The sequence below is a fragment of the Dictyostelium discoideum genome (genome assembly GCF_000004695.1).
Source record: "Dictyostelium discoideum AX4 chromosome 1 chromosome, whole genome shotgun sequence".
Classification (NCBI taxonomy): domain Eukaryota; phylum Evosea; class Eumycetozoa; order Dictyosteliales; family Dictyosteliaceae; genus Dictyostelium; species Dictyostelium discoideum.
Window position 1 is genome coordinate 2,597,920 of NC_007087.3, and position 25,000 is coordinate 2,622,919.

Here is a 25,000-nt window from a genome sequence, read left to right on the forward strand (position 1 = left end):
ACTCCAGCTTATTTAGGTACTTCAAATCGTTTACATGTCTCTGGTGAATATTTAATTCCAACTTTACCAATTTTCACTTCAACTAGTACCTATCACAATTTCACCGTAGCATTGGATTCCATTCTTAGAGTTTACACTCAATACAATAAAGTCGATATTGATTTAAATCTTTATGAAAATGGTAAATTAGTTTCATGGAATACTCGTTTCTACACTGAAGAGGCTATGGTTTATCAATTAAAGAAAAATACACCATATCAATTACGTATTAAATATTTCCGTCTTAGTATTTCATCAATTCCAGCTTGTTCAACCTTTAATTTAGAAATGGTTATTTCACCACTTCAAGAGAATCCAAAGGATTCTTGTAAACAATTGAATCAAGTACCATCCAATCTCATTCCAACACCAACTTTAACTCCATTCTTTTCAAGTGAATCCTATAATTTCAATCAAAATTCATCTGCAATGACATTTAAATTACCATTTGTCGTTCCAGTGAAATCAGGTTCCGCTATCTTCCGTGCTGTCTTATCCTATGATTTCATTTGGAATAATTTAGCAATCGTTTTGAAATCTTCTTCCTCAGCAAATACCATTAGTGATGGTGTTTTAGGTTATAATAGACATGAAATTGAAATTTTAGAACTTGTACCAGGTTCTTATGAATTGGATATTTACGAACCTTTCCCAACTCAATCAAATCAACTCAACCTAAAGAATTGTGTAGATTTCGTATTGGAAGTTGGTATTCAAATTAAAGATGAATCCGATGTCGATAAGGATACCGTAGTTTGTCCAGTTTTAATGTTCCCAAGTACTTTGAATTCAATTGGTTATCTCTCTGCATTAAGTGGTGATTCTCTCTACTTCCAAGAGTCAGTTTTAGCCGATGTACTCACTGGTAAGGATGTTGTCACTTTCTCTACTAAAGACACTGAAGAAAGTTCTTTGGTTAGAATTTATATTCCAGCTCATAAGAAATTGGATATCAATGTTATCCTCTCTTACACTAGTTCAGGTGCCACCATCGTTGCAAGTAGAGCCATTGGTGAGGATATTATCTATGTCCATTTGGATGCCGATGACTATACTATCACTTTCTATTATTATGGTTTGGGTGGTCCAATACCAAAACTTGAAGATTGTCCATCATTTGATGTATTCATTTCTATCGTACCAGATTCTCAATTACTCAAGAATAAAATGATCACTTCAGCTTGTCCAAATACAGCTCCAATTCCAACCACCGTTCAAGGTAATACACCAGTTAGCAATCAATACTATCGTTCAATGTCAATTACCCCTCAAGTTACATCCATTCCATTCACAGCCACCAATTACACTCATTTCTATGCAAACCTCGATTATAATGATTTGGTTGCATCAATGGCAATGAAACTCGAAGGTAATTACACCAAACTCGGTGAAAATATTCGTCTCCGTTATTCACCACTCTATCAAGGTGGTGAGGCTTTCATCAATGAAGTCATTCCACCAGGTTCCTACGTATTGACAATCTATGATGCTTTCAAAAGTCCAGTACCATTCAATAGTATCAAATGTGCTCCATTCTCTTTCTCTTATTATCTCAATGCTAGTGCAGGTGTTTCACCAACTTGTGAAGCCATTCCATTGCCAACCGATATTTCCAAAGGTGGTGAAGCCATTGGTGGACCACAAACAAAGACTGGTGAAGTTAGACTTTCAACTCGTCGTGCTTTAATTCCAAATGACAAGAGACCAACTCGTATTAGTTTCATTAATCCATCGGCTGTTTCTTACATTCGTATTTTAACAACCGCTGATCCAGGTAATGATATCGATTTCTTTATCTTCCAAAATGCCTCATCTACTTTCCCACTCTATTCATCAATTCAATCAGTTACCACAGATAATAACGTTTGGAAACTTGATCCACAAAGTACTCCATACGTATTGGAGATTAAATACTTTAAGATTAACACCAAAGTCAATTGTAATTTCTTTAGTTTTGATTTAGCCATTTCAAATATTCAAACCATTCAAAATGAACTCCTTTGTCCATCAAATCCACCATCTGAAGATGTTCAAGTCCCACCAGGTGGCGTTAGTTTCCCATATGGTAAAGATGTTCAAATTGGTTCAGATGGTTATTATTTCTCAAAGAGTCGTGTTGATTTGAATACTCACGACGGTATTTTCTCCTATGGTATCTCTCTCACTGTTATGGGTCCAGTTTTAATGTATGCCAATCTTGGTTTCGATTTCCTTGCCAATGATTTCAATATGATCCTTAGTAATGTAAGTTCCACCGGTGCACTCACTCCATTGGCTAGAGGTATCGATTCAATTCCAATCAATGATAACTCTGAAGTAGACATTTATAATACCATCAACTATCAATTGGATTCAGGTAAATACTTACTTCAAATCACTGAAGATGTCGATTACAATTCCTTTGGTCTCAACGTTAGTTGTCATAGTTTCACCTTCTCTTTAAGAGGTTCATCACAAGTCTCTGGTATTGGTCCAAGAGTTACTGGCGTCTCACCAAAGAGTGCAACCAATCTTTTGGTCAACAAAGATTATACTATCACCGTTATTTTCAGTGAAACTTTCCAACTTCCACAAGCTTCAGTTGGTACTGCATTACTTGATTATATTGTCAACAATCGTGCAATCTTCCTCCAAAGTACTGCAAAGAATGCCGCTGTAATCAATGCAAATGCCGCCGTTAGCTTTAAGGATTTAAGTATTATGCTTACTTTCCCAAAGGAATCAATCGTTCCAGGTGTAACTTATATATTAAGAGTCGATGCCAACTATTTTGTAAACTCTAACAATATTATCTTTGCCAATGAAAATACAACTCTTGATCATACCTATGCATTCTTGGGTTGTAATTGTAATGGTCATGGTACTTGTGGTGATGATGGTGTAACTTGTGTTTGTAAAGATCCATGGGCTGGTATTGATTGTTCAAAATGTAAAGCCGGTTATCATGGTGTAGCAAGTCAATGCGTTCCAAATACCTATTGTGATGGTGATAACACTTGTAATGGTCATGGTAAATGTTCCGATGGTAATGGTTATCCAGAATGTAAATGTAACACTGGTTATGATAGTTCAAGTAATTCCTTTTGCGGTAGTTGTGCATTTGGTTACTCTGGTTATCCAAAATGTGTTTACACACCAGATAGTGAACCAACCTTTTGCATGGCTCCAATTCTTCCATCCTCTCTAAACTCTTTTGAATATTTAGGTTTCCAATCAAGCGTTCATCTCCAAGATAACTTTTATTTGGATATTGTCTCAGGTGGTCATGATATATTCTTTACAATCACTGAAACCTCAGTACTTCGTGTCTACACAGAACCACATCAATTGGATGTTGATCTTTGGTTATACAACGCTACCTCCACCGGTGATATCGTTAACACTGTCGATCGTTCAATTACTTTCAATCATGAAGAGGTAGTTTTGGATGTTTTAGATGCTGGTAGTTATTTACTCTCACTTAAATACTACGATTGGGGTAAATTAAAATCAAATTGTCCAACCTTTAATTTGGAGTTAGCAATCGATACTCTAGCTGAATTACAAAGTAAAACCGATGCTTTGAAGTTATGTAATGGCGCAACCAAATTACCAGACTCTACTAATATTCCAAAAACAATCACTCAAGAATTTACATTTGATGATCCATCCATTGGTTTCATTGCACCAGTTTCAAATACAAAAAATACCTTATACCTTTGGAATTATACTTTTACCGTTGCTCCAACTCAAGATGGTAAAGTTGCTTTGGCAGATATTGAAATTGGTTACCAATTCCTTCCAGGTGATCTTTCATTGGTCATTCAATCAGGTGATGGTAAAGGTGGTCTTACTTGTAAGGGTTCAACCGATACTACCGTTAGTGGTTGTGTCTATGGTGATAATGAATTGAATAGAAATGTAATTCATGCAACTTTAGCACCAGGTATTTATACAATTTGGATTTATGCACCAGAGTTTAACAATGCAACCAATATGAATTGTGCTCCATTCAACTTTAAATCAAAATTCGTTTTCATTAATGATGATGAAGATTACTTTAACTGTGAAGGTGAAATCTTACCAAAATCATTAAACAACCCACAATTCCTTGTTAATAATTATCTTCACGTTCAAGATCTTTACTTGGTAGATAGTAAACATAGTAACATCACTTTCAATGTTGGTGTAACCTCTTTCATTAGAGTTAACGCTCAACAAAACAATGCAATCGTAATGATTACCCTTATCAACTCAAAGACTAATGAAGTTTTCGATAAGGATTCAAGCGTTATCTTTTTAAGAATTGCACCAGGTGATTACATTATCACCATTGAAAGCAATCATATTTCAAGTGCTAAAAACTTTTGTCCATTATTAAACATTGAGATCGCAATCGAAGATGTTAATACACCATTACTCACTCCACCAATTTGTCCAGAAACCGGTGTTAAGAATACACCATCCTTTAATTTCGATACACTTCCATTCGTTTTTGAAAATGGTACTCTCCATAAGAAGATCTATACCGTTAGCTCAAAGAGTGAACAAATCGTCTCAGCCTATCCATTCACTGTTACTCAATCAGTTCAATTCTATTCAGCCGTCGCCAGTGAATTCCTTCGTGGTGATTTACGTATTAATCTTTACAAGATTTTGGATGATAATAGAAAATCTCAAATGCTTTTCATTCAAGGTAATCATGATTACAACTACAATTGGATTCAAGAAACTTTAGAAGCTGGTTCTTACATGGCCAAGATTGAACGTCCACAATTTAACATTGGTTCTGGTCAACCAACTTGTATTCCATTCGAATTTGAATTCTCCCTCCACCCACTCTCTGCCGTACCAAAATGTCCAGGTGAATCAATTCCACTTAGTTGGAATACCATTCGTTTCTTGGGTACTGAAGGTAAAATGCATTATCAATCCGATAATTTCGTCGTACCACAAGGTAAATATACTCATGTTGAAATTCCACTTCAAACTGTAAACGATTCTATCATTCGTATCTATGTCAATCCACATATTGTCGATATCGATATTCGTTTGAAAGATCCATTCACAAATCAAACCTTAATTAGTGGTTCAAACCTTATCAACACTGAAGAATCATTTGTCTATCAACTTAGTGCTGGTTCTGTATATTATCTCCAACTTCAATTCTGGAAATGGTCAAATAATATTCCATTATGTAATGTTTTCAGTTTAGAGATTGCAGTTGCACCAGTGTCTGGAATTAAACCCGCTCAATGTAAAGATAACGCAAGTTATTGGCCAACCGTTCCTTCAACATTTATTGGTGATTTATACGATTATAGTAGTTTAGATAGTGATACACAATATTACTTCCAACAAGCTGCAACAGCTCTTCAATCTAAAGAATACACTTTCACCACAAAATCCGTTACAAATATTCACGTTCAAGTTGGTTATGATTTCCTTACAGGTGATTTAGCTATCAAATTGATTTCACTCTCTTCAAAGAATAAAAAGGTTTACTATGGTACAATCGCACCAAATAGAAATATTCTCGAAGTTACCAACTTACCAATTGGCAACTATCAATTGGTTATCTATGAGCCATTTAGTAGTTTGAAATCAATTATGGGTTGTTCATTCTTTAACTTTGATTTCTATTTAGAGCCAAATTCAAACTATGATCAAGAAGATGGTTTCTATCATTATCTTCCTTCAACTTTGGATTCCTATGCCTATCTCAACTATGATATGTCTACTCATCTCCAAGGTGAATATATGATGTTTGATGGTATCGATGCTCATAATACTGTTCCTTTCACTATTACAGGTTCTAATTCATTCATTAGAGTTCAAGCTTCAATTCTTCCAGATGATGAAAGTGATATTCACTCTGATATTCTCACACCATTTGTTAAAATTGACAATTCACAGCCTGGTTCCCTCGCTCAAATTTTAAAACCAGGTCAATACACACTCCAAATCTTACCAGGTATTCGTCCATCACCAAATACTGCAGTCAATTTAGAAATTGCCATTGCAACTGTTGAACAAGTAAACAAATCAATTAACGCCATTACAGCTCCAAAAGATTGTGCCACTTCTGCACCAGTATCAATCAATCCATCTGCTATCGATGGTTCATTCTATTATAGTGAAACCTTATATGCATCCTATGATAAAGTTACTAATCAAAGTATTATTAATCATTCACCATTTGTTCTCACTCAACCAACTCTTGTTTACATTCAAATTGGTTATCAATTCCTCCTTGGTGATTTTGATATGTATATCGCAAGTGAAGATAGACGTAGTCTTCGTCTCTTGGGTAAAAGTAATCGTAATACCAATGAAATCAACGTTATCCTTCCAGCTGGTAGCTATTCACTCACTATTGTCAATCCAGTAAAAACACCAACCGATTTTGGTAAACATTGTACTCCATATCGTTTATCAATTGCTTTCCGTAGTTCATCATCAACTGGTCATACCGATTGTTCCATTTTCAACTCAATTCCTTGGGATTTGAATTCAGCAACTGGTGGTTCCGTTGGATTTGGTGGCCCAATCGATGGTGAAGGTAATTTACGTCTCTACAGTGATGATTTCATGGCTCCATCAACAGCCTCCACTCAAAATATCTCCTTTACAATCGGTCAACCAACATTTGTAAACATTTTCACTATCGATGATCTCACTGCCTCAATCGATGCCGATATCTTTGTCAAGAATACCGCCAATGATCAAGATCTTCTCTATGATGTTACACTTCATAATACCGCTCAACATTCAATGTTATTCGTTGCCAATCCACCAAAATCTGGTCTCCAAAGTGATTTCTCAATTAGTTTAACATTCAAAGGTGTATCTAAAGATGCTTGTCCAGCTTTTGGTTTACAAGTGGTAATGAAACCTGTCTCTTATTTAACCAATCAACTCTATTGTACAAAGAATTTCCATCCAAAACTTCCAAATACAAATCCAAAACCAAATCAATATGGTGCAGTCAATGAATATATCTCCTCAAGTATGCCAGGTGATTACATCAATAGTATGGCCACTGCTAACAATCAATTCGAATACAATATCGATTTCTCTTTGGATCGTATCTCTCGTATTGAAGCTTCCATTAGTTTCGATTCAATTGCCACCAACTTTTATTTGAAACTTTCAACTAGAACCACCGATAAGAGTGGTAAAGTTGTTCGTAATTCAATTAGCACCGGTGATTGGAATGCTGAAAATTCATTTGGTGAAACCACAATGACCTCTTCCATCTCAAGCTCACGTTTAGCCATTGGTAACTATTCAATCACAATCGTTCAACCAAAATATCAACCAAACTCTTGGATTACCTCAAGTATCTATGGTGAATTATGTTTCCCATTCACTTATTCCCTCACAATTATGGATAGAAATCAAGTTTATGCTGGTTCAGTCACTCCTAGCAATGGTTTCAATCTTTTACCAAATCATGATCTCAATTTAGTCTTCCAAACTCATTCAACACTCTATAGTGACGCTCAAGCTACCATCTTTTGTAATTCTTCTCAATATATTAAAGATACCTTTTATTTGGCAAGTCAATCCTCTAGTGATACCATCGCACCATCCAATGTTATTTGTGGTGCTGATGATGGAACTAAATGGATTTTTGTATTCTCAAATGATTCACTCGTTGCCGACTCTTCCTATATCCTCAGTATTCGTGATGGAAAACTCTTTGATTCTACTGCTGTACCAGCAATACTTCCACCACAACATATCTACACCATGTTGGACACCTCTTGTTCAAACAATGGTTATTTCAAAGATTCAGGTTGTATATGTGCTAAAGGTTACACTGGTGTAGATTGTAACAATTGTGCACTAGATTATCATAATATTGACACTCAAGGCTCCCCAATTTGTGTTAAATCCGAATGTGAACCATACTATTGTGGTTGTGATCCAAATAATAACTCCACTTGTACTCAATTGGGTAAATGTGTAACTAACACAGATGGCAATGCAGTTTGTATTTGTTCTGGACCATACAGTGGTACAACTTGTAATAAGTGTGCTTTGGGCTATCATAACTATCCATATTGCACAGTGTGGAAGGATTGTGGTGATTGTGGTAAAGGTAGTTGTGATCATGAAAATGGTCAATGTACTTGTCCAGATAACTATCAAGGTCCATCATGTTCTCAATGCGCCGATGGCTACAGTGGTAGTGATTGTAAAAAGAATGGTTCCGGTGCTATCGTTGCCTTGGAAGTTATTGGTGCCTTAGTAGTTGCCTCCATTTTAATTGGTGCTGCCATTTGGTATATCAGAAATCGTTATAGATCAGGTGTCACTCGTTATAAGATGTTACCAAAATTCGATTTCGATAATGATGGTGAACATACAACTCAATTCCCTGGTCTTTATGATGACGATGATGATGCTTTTGGTGGTGGTGATAATTCCGCAAATAAAAACGATAAATCCATCAATAGATCTGGTGGTAAAACTCACGTATTCAGTTTCAGTGGTATGCCTTCATCTGCCATCGACTCTGATGATGATGATGACTATGAACAACAACAAAAAGTAAAAGCTGAAAATCATAAAACCAATCATTTATTCGATATGTAAATATTAAAAAATTAGAAAAATAAAAATTAAATAAAAAAAAAAAGTATATAAAAAATTAAATAAAAAAAAAAATATAATTAAATAAATAAAAATCTTAAAAAAAAAGATATTCATTTTTTTCGAGCATAAACTTTATTTTATTTATAAATTTCAACCAGGAAAATTTTATTACCATTTCTTGAAAATTTGGTCACTGTTCCGAAAATTTAAACCCACATTTTTTCGTTTTTTCACTTTTTTTTTTTTTTAAAATTTTTTTTTTTTTTTCTATAAATAAAAAAAAAAAAATTCGATACCACAAAAATTAAAATCCGATCAAATAAAATATTAATATTCAATACTAATTGGATAATAAAAAAAAAATAAAAAAAATAGTAAAAAAAAATTAAAATAAAAATAAAAAAAAATAAATAAAAAAAAAAAAAAATAAATAATTAAATAATTATATAAAAAATAAATAAAAAATGAAAATGGAGGAATACACATTCATAAAAAGGGGTGATGGATATACATTAGACTCTAAATTTCCAAATCAATTAAATGGTGTTATTACACATCAAGAATTTAATAGTATTATACAAGAATTTCACTCAACAGTAAATAGACTCCCAACACTTCTTTATTTAGTTTTACCAGTTTTAGCCATTCTTATTTTTCTCGTAAAATTTTTAGGTTTAAGTTTCTTACATTTTTTGGTTGTAATGGGAATTATTTTAGCATTTGATTTAGGAATATTAATTTTTATCATAGTATTTTATATAGTTGTAAGTATTATTTTATTTTGGTTTTATTTTGTTTTATTAATATTGAATTGTTTTATAATACTAATTAATTTAATTTTTATTTTTTTTATTTTTTTTTTCTAATAATAAGAATAAAGTTAAATTTGGTGATCTTATAAAATCATTAAATCAACAATATCAACATAGATCAATATCATTTTCTTCTGCATCTTTTTTCCTTTTCAAAATTAAAATGCATTATAATATCATAGGTGTAGCCAATGATACTCCATTTGGTCCAACCTCTGAAACTTCACCACTCATCGCATCCGTACATAATGTTTAGGATATTTTTTTTTTTTTTTTATAGATTTAAATTAAAACTATAATGCAAAATAAAAATAAAAATAAAAATAAAAATAAAAATAAAAACGTATACATTTGGTAAATTTATTTTTTTATTATTTCTTTTTTTTTTTGCACTGTTTTTAAAAAAAAAGTGGAAGTCAATTAAAAAAATAAAAATGCATTTAATGAAATTAAAAAAAATGAAAATAAATTTTTATTTTTTTTTTTTTTTATTATTTTTTTAATTTTTTTTTTTATTTTTAATAAATCCATACCATAAAAAAAAGGGTTTGGCTCCAAAATTTTTTAATTAATTTTTTTTTATTTTTAATAAATCCATACAATAAAAAAAAAAAAAAAAATGAAGATTATAAGACAATCATCACTTGGAAATATTCAAGTGCTTTCATTTCTTTTATTTAGTGTCACAATCATTGGCACTTTAATCAGTAATTATTTTTTTAATATAGATTATTGTGCAAGAGAAAGGATTTATGAAAGTAAAAAAGTATCGACACAATTTTTTCACCACTTTCATTTGATAACTTCATTTGCATGTGTAATATTAATTGGCCTTCAATTGGCATTTTGGAATCCTCTAAAATTAAATTCACAAAGAATTGGTGGTAGAGTAAGTAAATAATAATAAAAAAATAAAAAAACAAATAAAATAAATAAAAATAAAAATAAAAATAAAAATTAATATTTTATTTACAGTTTAGATTTAATGACAGATCAGTATTTTTATTATTATTTACATTATTATGGTATGGTTCAACCTATTGTTTATGTTATTTATTAAAAAGAATATTAGATGATAAAACATGTAATAGGACACACAATAGCGTTTCAGGACATTTCTTATTTCATTCTTTTTATTTCATAGCAATACCTTATTGGGTTTTAACTATTGGTAGATTACATAATAAACAAATGAAAGAAATGAAAGAATCTGAAAAATTACCATCATCATCATCATCGTCATCAAAAAATCAAAAATCACCAAAATTAAAAAATTCAAAAGAAAGAATACCAACAATGGAACCAAGACATGAACTAAGATTGATTAAAAGATTATTCACCGAAAATATAACATCCTTATTAATTATTATATTTTATGGTTTATACATTTACTCTAGTTATGTTAATTTGGATAAAACTTGGGTAGATGGTTTTCATTCATTAAGACAAATTTTATATGGTTTAATTTTATCATTCCTTTCATTATATCTTTTATTATTTGTTACTTCAAAATGTATGTATTTATTATATATATTGGTTTTAATCATAGTTATTTACTAATCTAAATTATTATTTTTTAAAAAAAAATATATATAGGTAATAATTTAGATAAGAAATCATCTTGTCTTAAATTAGTATTATCATTAGGTGGATTTTGGATTATTTCAATTTTATTATTAAATTATTTCAATACTCGTATTCCCTTTAAATTGTTTGAAAAAGTTTTATTCTCTTTTTGTTATTTATTCTTAATTTACTTTTCAATTTATAGATCAAAGAATCTGGTTGAATCTAAAAAGATTAAAAAAGATTAAATAAACTAAAAAAAAAAAAAAAAATTTATATATTAAATATATCAAAATTTAATAAAATTATAATTTAAAAAATAAAGAAAAACTATTATTATTATTATTAATTTTTTTTTTTAATAAATAAAATTTAAATTATTTCTTTTTTGAATCTTTATTATTTTTCTTTTCTTTTGATTCCCATTCTTCACTCCAATCAGAGATTAAATCATTTATTAATTCACCTTGTGGTGTTTTGAAAATGTAAGGTTTTGTTTCAAATTTTTTATCTTGACCAATTTTAAATTTGATTGTAAAAGAGTTTGAAGTACTATCCCAAGCAATGATATCACGATAGCTATAGGAGACCATTTTCATTTCCTTTGGATCTATGATATGGAAACCATTACCATTGATACCTATTGAAACTTTACCTTGAAATTCTTGTGTGAAAAATGAAGTATTGGCAGGAATATATTTAGCTTTGAAAAATGTTGAACCATAGTATGCCCATCTTTGGCAAGTTTCAAGGTATGCACGTTTCAATTGAAGTGAATCGGATCCACGTAACAATGAATGTTGTGGTATCACTAGCTGTTCCCATTCCTCTGCCTTACGTTTACTCAATAGATGTGATGGTATATAACGTGAAATCGATTCTTTAAAGTGATCTTGATGTTCCATTTTTTGGTCACCTACCAATACTTGTAATTGAATAGACGCCAATTTCAATGCTACATCCTCTTCACATGGATAATTACTATTGATTACATTATGAATGGCTTGAATGTAGAATAAATGTGTTGCTTCGGCTGTATTGATCGATCTTTCTAATTCTAAAGGTAGTACACTTGTTGGTCTATAAACTAATCTAAATTGTCCTTCCTCTCCAAGTGTTGGGAATGATGATCTTAATTTAGATGCATGTTCACTTGCAATCGTTGTTGAAAGTGATGATGATTGTGATTGTAATTGTGGTGATTGAGCTTTATTCTTTCTACCTAATGTTAAAAATCCTGATAATCCACCTTTTGGACTATTTGGTGTTGATGTTCCACTTCCACTTCCACTACCACTACCACTACCACTACCACTACCACTACCATCATTCGCATTTGATGTTGAACTTGCATTACTCTTTTTACCTCTAATACTTGATAATCCACTTAAAATTGGTGATGATGTTGACGATGATGGCGAATTTTCCTCTGTATTACAATATCTTTTTTTTAAAATTCCCCAATTTTTAATAACTTCTGATATATTTTGGTGATTAAATAATAACCATTCTAAAATTAAAAATATTGGATTTTAGTAATCTTTTTTTTTTTTTGTAAAAAAAAAACCTTAATAATAACATACCAATTTCATCATTTTGAGCCCAAACAAAAAAACATTCTGAATCTCTATTATTTATACCTAATTTCTCTGAAACCATTTCCCATAATTGATCACCAGTTGTATTATTTGGGTCAATCGATAGTGTTTTGTGTGTGTCATCAATAAAGTAAATACGAATTAAAACTTGGTTTGATCCAAGTCTACTAGTTGATGTTATAGTGCTTGACGAAGATAATGATGGTGATCCTTGTGATTGTGTAGGTATTAATTCTATATCATCCCTATTTTCATTTAAACTTTTTGATGCTTCAAATGATGATTCCATATTTTAATTGTATGTATAAATTTTAAATAATAAAAAAAAAAAAAAAAAAATTGGTAATAAGGAAATAGTAAAAAAAATTATAAGGATGATTTAAAAATACAAAATTGTGGGTGTGTGGTTTATTATTATTATTATTATTTAATTATTATTATTATTTTTTATTTTATTTTTTTTTTTTTTTTTTTATTAAAAAATTATTATATTTAAAAATATGAAACTATGGTACAAAAATAAACTAAAAGATATTATTAAAAAAAAAAAAAAAAAAAAAGAAAAAAAAAAAAAAGGGTGGCGTTTATTTTTGTTTTAAAAAATAAAATTAAAAATAAAAAAAAAAAAAAAAAAAAAAAAAAAGAAAATAAAAAAAAACTTTTTTTGAGAGATCTCGATTATCGCCAACAATTGGTTTTTTTTTTTTTTTTTTTTTTTTTTAGAAAAATGTGATGTTTAATTATTATTATTTTATAAATATTCATTGGTTTTCATTTTATAAAATTTGGTAATTTTAAACATATTGGGAAAAATAGTGTATAAAAAAAAAAAGAACACATAAAAGTAAAATTAATTTTTTTTTTTTTTTTTTTTTTTTTATAAGAATGCCTTAGAGAGAAAGGTTATCTCTACTGTTTATTAACCAATCAGGTGATTTTGAAACAACTAAACATAATGAAGATTTCGATAGAGTTTCATCTGTGATTGATTCAACATTAAAACCACACAATTCATAAAACATTTTATTTTCAAAAATCTGTTTAAATAAAAGAATAAAAAGTCAGTAAAAGTTTTTTAAATTTTAATAATTTAAACAAAAAATATTAATTACTCACATTATTTGAATTCCATCTAACAATTTCATTTTCAATAAATGATTCTTCTATTTTAGATTGTTGTATTTGTTGTTTTTGATAATAAAAAGTTAAGAAAGGAGAAGATGGTTTTAATAATACAGAGATTTTATTAAATTTTTTAAGGTTTGAATTTGAAAGAGAGGATTGATTATTGACTGATGAGTTACTTGATTCATCAATTGCTATGATGGCATCAAATTTTGATTTCTCTTTCAAGTCATTAAAATGTTCAATCTCTGAATATTCAATTGAAAATAAATTGACTTTTAAGTTTTCATTATTGATATTATTGTAAATGTATTTTGCTGTTCTTTTTACAACATCAATTGGTATATTTAAACTATAGGTAATGATTATATTGATCACTTTATTATTATTATTATTATTATCATTATTACTATTTTCATTAATTTTATTTATAATATGAGTTTGAATTGATTTTTTATAAAAATTTTCTTGTTTCCATTCATCAGATTGTTTATAATAATTTGTTAAATAATAACCTAATCCAACTGCACATCCTAATATTGATGTTGTTAATATTAAGCTTTGTTTACTTTGATTTATAATAAAATTTGTCATTGTAATTTATTTTATTTTATTTTTTGAAGAGTCATGAAAATAATAAAAAAAAAACAAAAAAAATAAAAAAAAAAAAAAAATAAAAATCTAAAAAACTTTTTTTGTCCTTTTTTTTTTTTTTTTTTTTTTTACAACCAGACAAATATTTTTTTATTATTTATTTATTTTTTTTTTTAAATAATCAGACGAATAATTTTTTTTATAAATATTTTTATTTATTTATTTATTTTTTTTTTTTTTTTTGTTTAGACAACATTTTTTAAGAAACAACCTTCAAAAGCTAAACCAGGACCAAAGGCTAAAGAGATTGAATAAGTTGGTAATGATTTTGATTTTCTTGCATGATCCATTACAAAGATAACGGAAGCACTTGACATATTGCCATATGCATGATATACATCCCAAGTGTTTTTAGTTTGTTTTGGATCAATACCTAAACTATTTTCGATATTCATTAAAATTGATTTACCACCAGTATGAATTAAAAATTCACAATCTTTTGCTGAAATAGCAGTGGAGGTTTGTAATTTAGCTTTGTCCAATAGGGTATCTACGAAAGCTTCAATACCTGAACCGATTACAATTGGAATGGAAGCATCTAAACCTAAATTCCAACCTTCTTTTTCAAGGTCCCAAACCATAGCATTTTCAGTGTTTGGAAAGGAACGATTGATTGAACACATTACTTCATAGAGTGGTGTTTCTTCAATTCTTGGATTACAACCAATGATATAAGCGGCAGAACCATCTGCAAAGATTGAACTTGCAACCATTTGATCACCACCATCAGTATTTGAGAAATGTAATGAACAAACTTCAGTACAAACCACCAAGATACGATTACGTGGTGATGCTTTTGCCAATGAAGCAGCGGTTCTTAAACTTGAAAGACCAGCGAGACAGCCCATTAAATTTAAACTTACTCTTTCTACATCTTTATTTAAACCTAAAAGGTCGATTAACTTGAAATTAACATCTGGTATGATAATACCAGTTGATGTAACAGATACGATGTGAGTGATATCACCTTTGTCACCACCCCAATCTTTGAGGGCACGTAAACATGCTTGTTGAGCTAGATCTGGTACAACTTTCTTGAATTGATTATTTACATCGGTTATTGTTTCCAAATGACGGAATTTGATAGAGTTTTCTGGTTTTGTATAATCTCTAACCAAATGACGGGTTTTAATTTGTGATTGTTCAAAGATTCTCTTAACTTTTTCATTGGTCTCAGCTTTGTCAGAGAAATCATTCGATATGGAGTCTTTCAATGATTGTTGAGAAATTGGTTCACCTGGTACTGATATACCAATACCCAAAACGAATGAATTATTATTGGATTTATATGAGAGTCTTGATAATGGTTGTTGTTGTTGTTGAATTACTTGAACTTTTTGTTGTTGTTTTTGATGTTGTTGTACACTTTGAATTGGTGGTGTGTTAATTAATGATGAATTCTTTGTATTGTTTAAACTTTTAATTGGTGGAGTTTTCAATACATCTGATTGTGATAGTGATGGTGTCGAAGGGGTAATTATTGATTCTGTAATTTGATTAAACTTATTAAGAATTGGAGTTCTAATTAAACTTTCACGTTTTGGCTTATTAATTCTAATATCTGGTGAAATTATAATATGTTGATGTTCTTTTAATAATAATGGTTGTTGATCTTTATCTAAAGTAACAATTTCTTCTTTTACTATTGATGGTGATGATTTAACATTACTATTATTATTATTATTATTATTAGTTGATAAACCATTAACTTTTTCAAGGAAAGAATTAATTGAAATAGTTGCTAATTGAATATGGGTGAATAAATTCTTTTCAAATTCTTTGTCAATCCATGATTTAAATTGAACGGTTAATAATGAATCAAGACCATAATGTTTTAAAGGATGATCAAAATTAATTTTAGAGATTGGAATTGATAATAAATCAGAAACTTTTGAAGTAATTTTATCTTGTAATGATATGTTTGAACTTGCTTTGGTTGAATCATTTATAATTGATGATTGTTGTTTTGAAATTGTTGGTTGAAGATGTAATAATTTTGGACGCATAGTTGAAAATGATTCAATATAAGTTTTAAAATCAATTGGAGAGCAAATTAATTGACTTGGAATTACATGATTTGATGGGTTATTAATAACAACTTCTAATAAACCAAATAATTTATTCAAAGATAATGATGGTAAACCACGACTTTTGAATAGTTTTTTAATGGATTTATTGGTTGAAACTTTACCTTCATCCTTCATTGGACCTAAATTAATAGAGAATGATGGTAATCCCATGAATCTACGGAAATTTGAAAGTGCATCTAAAATACTATTGGCTGAATTGTAAATTGATTGATCGGGATAACCAGTGATGGCAGTAATTGAACTAAATAATACGAAATGATTTAATTTCCAACCAAATGAAACACTAATTCTATGAAGATTAACAGCGCCCAATACCTTTGGATTATGAACTGATTCAACGGTTGACATTGTAACTTGATCCATTGGTACATCATTATAAATTGCAGCTAAATGGAAAACCGATGTAATTGGTGGTAAATCGGATGGTAATTGCTTGATTGCCTCCGATAAGGCATCGTAGTTTGAAATATCAACTTGAACATAGTTAAAGTGAATACCAAATCCTGATACGAAATGACTTATCATGGTTTGTAATTTCCATTTCATTGTTGATTTTGAAATGATTACAACATTCTTAACATTACCACCAGATTTACTTAATAACCAATTCAATAATGGGATTGATAAACCACTTTGACCAGTAATCAATAAAGTTGAATTTAAATTTAATTGATAGTTTGGTTTTGGTAATCTCATTGAAAAGTTTGTAATTACATCACCAACTGGATTACATTTTGAAATATCTGTACAATCTACAACAACCTTACCAATATGTGATCTCTTTGATAGGAGTTCGATTGCATCTTTAGTTTCAGTAGATGGGAAAATTGTAATTGGAATCTTTTCAAGGCTACCATTTACAATGGAATTGGTAATTCTTTGAAGAATTGATTGAAGAAGTTTTGGTTTCTCATCAATTAATCTCTCTAAATCGACTGCTGAATAAAGATGATCAAATTTAAAGTTACCTAAACCAATTTGTTGATTTGCATAAACATGAGTTGCTGATAAATCAATGAGTCTTCCAAAAGATCTTAAAGATTTGAAATTTGATTCAACAAATTCACCTGATAAGGTATTTAAAATAACATCAATCTTTGATTCTAATTGATTTGAATATTCTTTATCTCTTGTACTAAAAATATTTTCACCATCTTCTTTGAAAAGATTATTAAAATTATCAATTAAAAATTTCTTCTTTTCATTTGATCCAACTGTTGCGTAAACATTTGTTAATGGTTGTTGTTGTTGATTTTTCATTTTCAATAGATTTAATGATGCTAAACCAACACCACCAGTTGCTGAATGAATTAAAATGCTTTCTTCATTTGATAATTGACCAATGTTGAATAAACTATACCATGCAGTACAATAAACTACCGGAATTGAGGCAGCTTCAGAGAAAGAGATTGTATCAGGTTTTAAGATTACAAGATCCTTGTTGGTAACAACATGTGAACCTAAACTATGACGAGCAAATCCAAAAACATTTTGACCAACTGAATATTCAGTAACATTTGAACCGATTCTAGTGATAACACCACTACATTCTAAACCATATGGTGGATTATAGATATCACCCATTCTAAAGATTTCTTGTGGTAATAAACCTTTGTAAAATAGATTATCTTTGAAATTAATACCAACGCATTCTACTTTAATTTCAATTTGATTTTCAGTTAGCATTGATTGTTTAATTGCATATTTATATGATAAATCTGATGATGCTTTACAATATAAATTTGAAGAATCAGTTTCAAATGCATTTGAACTCTCTAATAATTGTTTATTCTTGAAAATTCTAGAAACAAACATTAATCCCTTCTTAAAGATGAATTCATTATCAGAGAATTTACTATTTGAAAATATTGGTTTCAATAATGATTGGAGTGAATAATCATTTGTATCCAAATCAATTGATGTAATTGATAAATTTGGATATTCATTCATTGATGTTCTTGAAATACCAATTAAAGATCTAGAATAGAATGATCTAGAAATTCTTTCACTTTGTTTTGTAATTAATAATACCTTTGGTGGTTTTTTATCATTTGATGATGATGCTGTTGTTGAAATCAAATTTAATAATTTAACATATTCAAATGATTGTTCTTGATAATTATTTTCTAATAAATCATATCCTAATAAACAAAATACTAATAAAGATTTTTGAATTTTCTCTAAAACTGAATTTGTAGAATTTAAAACATCCTTTGAATCAATAATTTCGATGGTTTTACAAAGTGATGTTGCCTCTTGAATATATTCAATAACCTTTGGGTATGATTTCATATTAGTTAATTGTTGACTATTTAAAACAATTACAATTGAACCAGATGATAAACCATTATTAATTGTAGTTGCTAATTTCATTTGTGAAATTGATTCTTTTTGACAATGTAAAATAAATGAATGAGAATCTACATCTTTTTCACCACCAATAAATGATACATTTGAAAATCCACCATAACAATTTGATGATGATGATGATTCATTATTTAAAGATTGATTTAATAATAATTGGTTCCATTGTGATTCTGATAATGAACAATGAGTAGTTCTAATATCATCATAGTAATTCCACCATTGATTGAAACAACCAAAAACTAAATCACTAAAGACAACATTTGATTTAGGTTCAATACATAATAACCAACCTCTTGGTGATAATAATTTATAAAGTTGTTCAATACTGAATTTAATATTTGAAACTGCATGAATTACATAAGCCATTAAAACAATATCATAATCACCCATTAAGAAATCTGAACTATTGATGATTTCTTTTTCTAAATCCAACACAGAGAATTTAAATGTAACATTTGGATAAAGGTTACACATTGTCTCTTGAATTTCACCAATGATAAAGTTTGCTGAAATATCTGTAAATGTATATTCGATTATTATATTATAACCGCTACCACCATTACTATTTAATGTTGATAAGTAAGTATTTAATTTTGTTAAAACAACATTTGAAAGTGAACCAGTACCAGCACCAATTTCTAAAATTCTAAAAACTCTTTTCTCTCTAACTATTGGTCTAATTGATTCTAACACCATTTCAGAGACCCTTTCCAAGTAGAAACGAGTTGAATTTGAATTTGAATAGAATCTAGTTAATAGATTATCTTGAAACAATGTCATTGATGATTGTTTATCATTTTCAAATAACAATTTTGGAATAATCATTGAAACTTTTTCAATTACTTCAAATTCTAAAAGTTGAACTTCACTTGGATACTTTAATTCAATGATTTCTTTTAATTCTTTTAATTCCTTTTCATTCAATATCTTTGGATATTGTTTAATGATTGAAATAATTCTTGTAAAGAATCTAAGATATTCTTTTGAAATTGATAATGATTCCATAAGTTGGTCATCATTTAAATGATTCTCCAATGAATTGATATCGAATGATTGTTGATTTTTATATTTTTCATGATTAATTAATTCTTTATGAATTATTGAAGAACAATATTGTTCAAATTGAATGTCCTTAAGAATGGTTGATCTAATGAACGATGGATTTGAATTTAATGGTGATTGTTGTTGAATTTGTTGTGGTGTTGGAATTGGTGAATCTTTTGATTGCCATTCAATTGAAAATGTTTCATCCAATGGAGATTCAATTGTTTCATTTGTTTTTGTTGATTTTGGATTAGTTGATTTAATTATAAATTTACCAATTGATAAAATTAAACTACCATCTTTTGTAAATAATTTACATGTACCTTCTGATGAGAATGAAGTTGCCTTTGAAATTGTAGTATAAAGGTAGAATTGAACATTACCAACTGATGTTTGATTAAATGAACCAATATTTTCGAGATAGATTGAAACTGATGAAATACTTTCAACAACAAATGAACCTTTTTCATTAATTAAAGTTAATAAACCATGGAAACAATTATCTAAAAGGCATGGATTTAAAATTGTTGTAAATAAAGTATCCTCTGGTAATGAAAGTGTTGCAAATGAACAATCTTTACCAGTTTCAATGGTATCAACCACTTGGAAGAGTGAATTATATTGTAATCCAAGATTCTTTGAAATCTTATCATACAATTCAAATTTGTCAAGTTTTGAAATGTCACAACGATTTCTAAGTATTTGTAAATCTTGTTTCTTTGATAAAGTTAATGTTGATGATGGTGATGGTTGTTGTTGTTCTAATGAAATGGTTGCTTTACAAGTATTTGTCCAAGTTTCATCACTCATTGATTTAACTTTTGATTGATCTTCAACAGTATCCTTTATGAAAAAGTTTACAGAGAATGCTGACTTTTTAGTAACAATTGGTTCAAATGATGATTGTAGAGTTTGTAATTTATTCTCAGTTAAATGAATTGGGTTTAAGAATTGAATTTTATCAACATTGATTATATATGAGTTTGAACTATCTGATGAATTCAATTGTTGTTTTTGATAATCAAAGAATTCAATTATTATATCTAAATAACCAGCACCTGGGAATACTGGTTTACCATTTACTAAATGATCTAATAAATATTTGTAATTATCTGATTGTAAATCTAAAACACTTTGAAATACTGGGAATGAATAAATGATTCTGTGACCAAGCAATGAAGTTGTTGGACCCTCTAATCTATTCTTTCTTGAAATTAATGGTTCACTCCAATATTCATCTTGTTCCCATTGATATCTTGGTAAAGAATTTGTTGTCTCTTTAAATGAATTTTGTTTAACATTATTCAAATGATGATCATTATTAACATTGTCACAAATTGAATTTAATTGAAAATTGAAATCAACATTTACACCATTGAAGTATAATTGAGAAACAAATTTTTTATATGAATTGTTTGAATTCTCTTTTCTATTCAATGGGCAAAGTACTGATGAAGAATTCTTGTTTGATGATGGAATTGATTTTTTAATTAAACTAAATAAAGTTGGATGTGGAGCAATTTCAACATAAATGACCTTTTGATTGGATGGATAATGTGATTTGATATATGATGTTATACTTTCGATTGTTTTTTGAAATAAAACTGGTTCTCTAACATTATCATAGATATGTTGGGCTGTAACATGACCACTCAAGACTTGTCTACCAGTTACTGTTGAGAATAATGGAATTTCAGTTTCACCAGTTGATTGTAAATTTGAAAGTTCTTCAAACATTGAACCTTTGATAACTTCTTGGTGACTACTATGGAATGAACATGGTGATCTTAAGAATGTATTAAAGATTTGATTCGATTCATCGGATAACTTAATTGACAATTCTTTTAATCTTTCTTCATTACCTGTGACAACGATTGAATCTGGTGCATTGTAACAAGCGATTTCGATATCTGACCATTCGGCGCTAAATTGATCATTCCATTGTTTAAAACCCATTGAAACCACTAACATTTTACCTGATCCCATTGTTTTATTTTGATTTGAACTTCTTACATATACTATTTTACAAGCGGTCTCTAAACTAATAATACCCGATAAATAGTAAGATGATACTTCACCAAAACTATGACCAACTGAAATTGATGGATAAATACCCCAATATTTGAATAATTCAACTAAACCAATTTGTAATAAAAACAATGATGGTTGTGCAACAATTGGATGATTAATTGAATCATCATTATCATCAATCTTTGATAATACATTTAAAATTGAATAACCAAAGTATTTATATAAAATTGAATCTACATGATCAACTGTATTCTTGAATACATTTTCGCTATTATATAATGTTTTAATCATTCCATTCCATTGTGGTCCTTGTCCACAAAATACAAATACTAATAATGGTTCAATATCATTTATAGTTGATGTAGTAGTTGTATTGATTTGATTTGCGCTATCAATACCGCGATTACTACTACTACTACCACCTTCGCCATCTTTACTTTCGATTAAATTATGAAACTCATTTGATCCCTTTATAAAGGAATTCCAATCGTTTGCAATTGTAGTCATTCTATTTGATAAATTATATTGTTTAGATTTAATTTGAAATTTTACAAAATCATCAAATGAAATATCTTTATGATAATTTGAATTCGTCTTTATCAAAATTAAATATTTATCTAATGATTTTTTAGTTTTACTTGAAATTGGTATTAAATAATCTATATTATTATTATTATTATTATTGTTATTACTAAAAAATAAATAATGTTAATGGTTGAACTTTTAAATATAACTTTTTTTTAAAATTTTAAAAAATTACTTACCAAATTGTTGAATTATTTTTAAAATTATTATTATATTCTTGAATTATTAAATGACAGTTTGAACCTCCAAATCCAAAACTATTAATTCCAATATTTACCAATTTATCGGTTGGAAATTGTCTAATTTCTCTAATTACAGAGATATTATATTGATCGAATGGAATTGATGGATTTAAATTTGAACAATTAATTGATGGAACTAACATACGATTTTTAAGCATTAAACAACATTTAATTAATGATGCAATTCCAGCAGCTGATTCTAAATGACCAATATTTGATTTAAATGATCCAATTAATAATGGTTCTGGTGAGGTATTATCGTCATCGTCGTCGTCGTTGTCGTTACCATCAGTGGAAAAATTATTTAATTGATTATTGTTTGAATTGCTAAATATTTTTGATAAAGCTTTAACTTCAATTGGATCACCAACTGGTGTACCTGTACCATGAGCCTCAATGTAATATATATCGGATGGTGACAAGGACGCTTTCTCCATTGCTTTTGAGATATTAATTGATTGAGCTTCACAAGATGGAGTAGTTAAACTATTCTTATCACCATTGGAAGCGCCGTCTTCATTGGAAGAAACTCCTTTAATTACGCCATATATTCTATCACCGTCGAGTTTAGCTTGTTCCAATGATTTCAAAACAACAACACCGGCACCTTCTGAACGTACATAACCCGAAGCTTGATCAGAGAATGAATTGCAACGGCCATTTTCACTTAATACACCTAATTTACTGAATGCCACACTTGTTGATGGATCAAAGAGTGCATTTACACCACCGCAAATTGCAATTTTACACTCACCCATTTGAATCGATTGAACACCTAAATTTACCGAAACTAATGAAGATGAGCATGCTGTATCAACGGTTATTGAAGGTCCACGGAAATCGAAACAGTATGAAATACGATTTGAATTTAATGATGAATTTGAACCCGTCATTGTGTAAGGTGATATTGAATAGTTATCTTGAAAACCTAACTTTGTATAATCATTATTAGAAACACCAATAAAAACACCAGTATTTGAACCACGTAATTCATCTGGACGAATATATGCATCTTCTAATGATTCCCAAACAATTGATAATAATAACCTTTGTTGTGGATCAATAAATGGTGCTTCTCTTTTTTTTTTTTTTTTTTTTTTTTTATAAATTTTAAAATAATAAGTTGGAAAAATAAAAAAATAAAAAAAAATTAATATTTTAACCCAATAAAAAAATAAAAAAAAAAAATGACTTACTTTGGACCAATTCCAAAAAATAAAGGATCAAAATTTTTCCATTCTGAATCTTTTAAAAAACCACCAAATTTATTTTTGATTAATCCCATTTCTCTAAAAGATGTAGCCCATCTCTCTTTTGGAACTTGAGTAATAGCATCAAAGCCATCTAATAAATTATTCCATAATGACTCTGGATCGTTTGAGTTACCTGGAAATCTAAAACCAACTCCAATTACTGCTACATCTGAAGAGTTTGGTGATTGGATTTTTGAATTTTTATTCATTTTTTTAATTTAAAAAAGAATTGATTTTTTTTTTTTTTTTTTTTTTTTTTTTTTTTTTTTTTTTTTTTTTTTTTTAAAAATTGTTTAAATAAACGTTTTAAAAATATAAAAACAAAAAATAAAATGATAAACGATTTATATAAATGATGGAAATATGAAAAAAATTGTAATTTAAATTAAATAAACAAAACAAAAATTTTGAAGTTTTGTTTTTTTTTTTTTTTTTAATTTATTTAATTAAATTATTATTAAATTATTATTATTATTTTTATTATTATTATTATTATTATTATTATTATTAAATAATTAACAAATAAAAAAAAGTTGATAAAAATTAAAAAGACACACTTATTTAATACAATATTTACAAATTTTAGAAGGTATTATACAAAAAACAAAAAAAAAAAATACAATTTTTACTATTGGTAATAATTTCTAAGTTGGTTAATTTATGTGCTATGGACGATGGAAAATAATATTTAATTTTAAACTAAAAAAAGAAATTATAAAAATAAATATATAAAAAAATAATAATAAATAAAAATATAAAAAAAGAAAATAAAGATAATATATAAAGGGTGGTGTGTGTTTAAATGGAAATTTAAAAAAACAATAAAAGATAAAAATAAGATTTATCTAAACAAATAATATTTTGATATTGACGCGTTATTTAGTATTACAAATTTAATATTATATTATATTAATTTTTTTTTTTTATTTTTTTATTTTTTTATTTTTTTTTTAATTATAAAAAAAATTATATATGGTATGAATTATAATTATAATTTGGAACGAAATAAAA

At 28.4% G+C, this 25,000-nt stretch overlaps 6 protein-coding genes across 6 annotated transcripts in view; 3 read left to right on the forward strand and 3 right to left on the reverse strand.

The window, feature by feature from the left end:
- The window catches only part of DDB_G0270488 (hypothetical protein), a gene marked incomplete at both ends in the record, with an annotated part of 11,024 nt that extends 2,402 nt beyond the window's left edge, over positions 1-8,622 (forward strand). Inside the window, one exon of the mRNA XM_640812.1 lies at positions 1-8,622. This exon is cut by the window's left edge and continues 1,156 nt beyond it. Coding sequence (XP_645904.1) covers positions 1-8,622 — 8,622 coding nt within the window.
- Positions 8,623-9,086: 464 nt separating this feature from the next.
- On the forward strand, positions 9,087-9,690 carry DDB_G0270490 (hypothetical protein; the record flags this gene model as incomplete). Its single annotated transcript, XM_640813.1, has 2 exons — positions 9,087-9,386; positions 9,496-9,690. 2 exons carry the CDS (start codon positions 9,087-9,089, stop codon positions 9,688-9,690), a joined length of 495 nt encoding a protein of 164 aa, XP_645905.1.
- A 363-nt stretch (positions 9,691-10,053) lies between these two features.
- Positions 10,054-11,248, forward strand: DDB_G0270492 (hypothetical protein; the record flags this gene model as incomplete). The annotated part of the gene is made up of 3 exons (XM_640814.1): positions 10,054-10,323; positions 10,410-10,947; positions 11,031-11,248. 3 exons carry the CDS (start codon positions 10,054-10,056, stop codon positions 11,246-11,248), a joined length of 1,026 nt encoding a protein of 341 aa, XP_645906.1.
- Positions 11,249-11,377: 129 nt separating this feature from the next.
- Positions 11,378-12,887, reverse strand: frmB (Band 4.1 domain-containing protein; the record flags this gene model as incomplete). The annotated part of the gene is made up of 2 exons (XM_640815.1): positions 11,378-12,510; positions 12,584-12,887. The coding sequence occupies 2 exons, from the start codon at positions 12,885-12,887 to the stop codon at positions 11,378-11,380; spliced, it is 1,437 nt and encodes a 478-aa protein (XP_645907.1).
- Positions 12,888-13,488: 601 nt separating this feature from the next.
- On the reverse strand, positions 13,489-14,317 carry DDB_G0270494 (hypothetical protein; the record flags this gene model as incomplete). Its single annotated transcript, XM_640816.1, has 2 exons — positions 13,489-13,635; positions 13,715-14,317. The coding sequence occupies 2 exons, from the start codon at positions 14,315-14,317 to the stop codon at positions 13,489-13,491; spliced, it is 750 nt and encodes a 249-aa protein (XP_645908.1).
- Positions 14,318-14,562: 245 nt separating this feature from the next.
- stlA (beta-ketoacyl synthase family protein) lies at positions 14,563-24,198 on the reverse strand (the record flags this gene model as incomplete). The annotated part of the gene is made up of 3 exons (XM_640817.1): positions 14,563-22,600; positions 22,674-23,813; positions 23,933-24,198. 3 exons carry the CDS (start codon positions 24,196-24,198, stop codon positions 14,563-14,565), a joined length of 9,444 nt encoding a protein of 3,147 aa, XP_645909.1.
- Between the last annotated feature and the right edge of the window lie 802 nt (positions 24,199-25,000).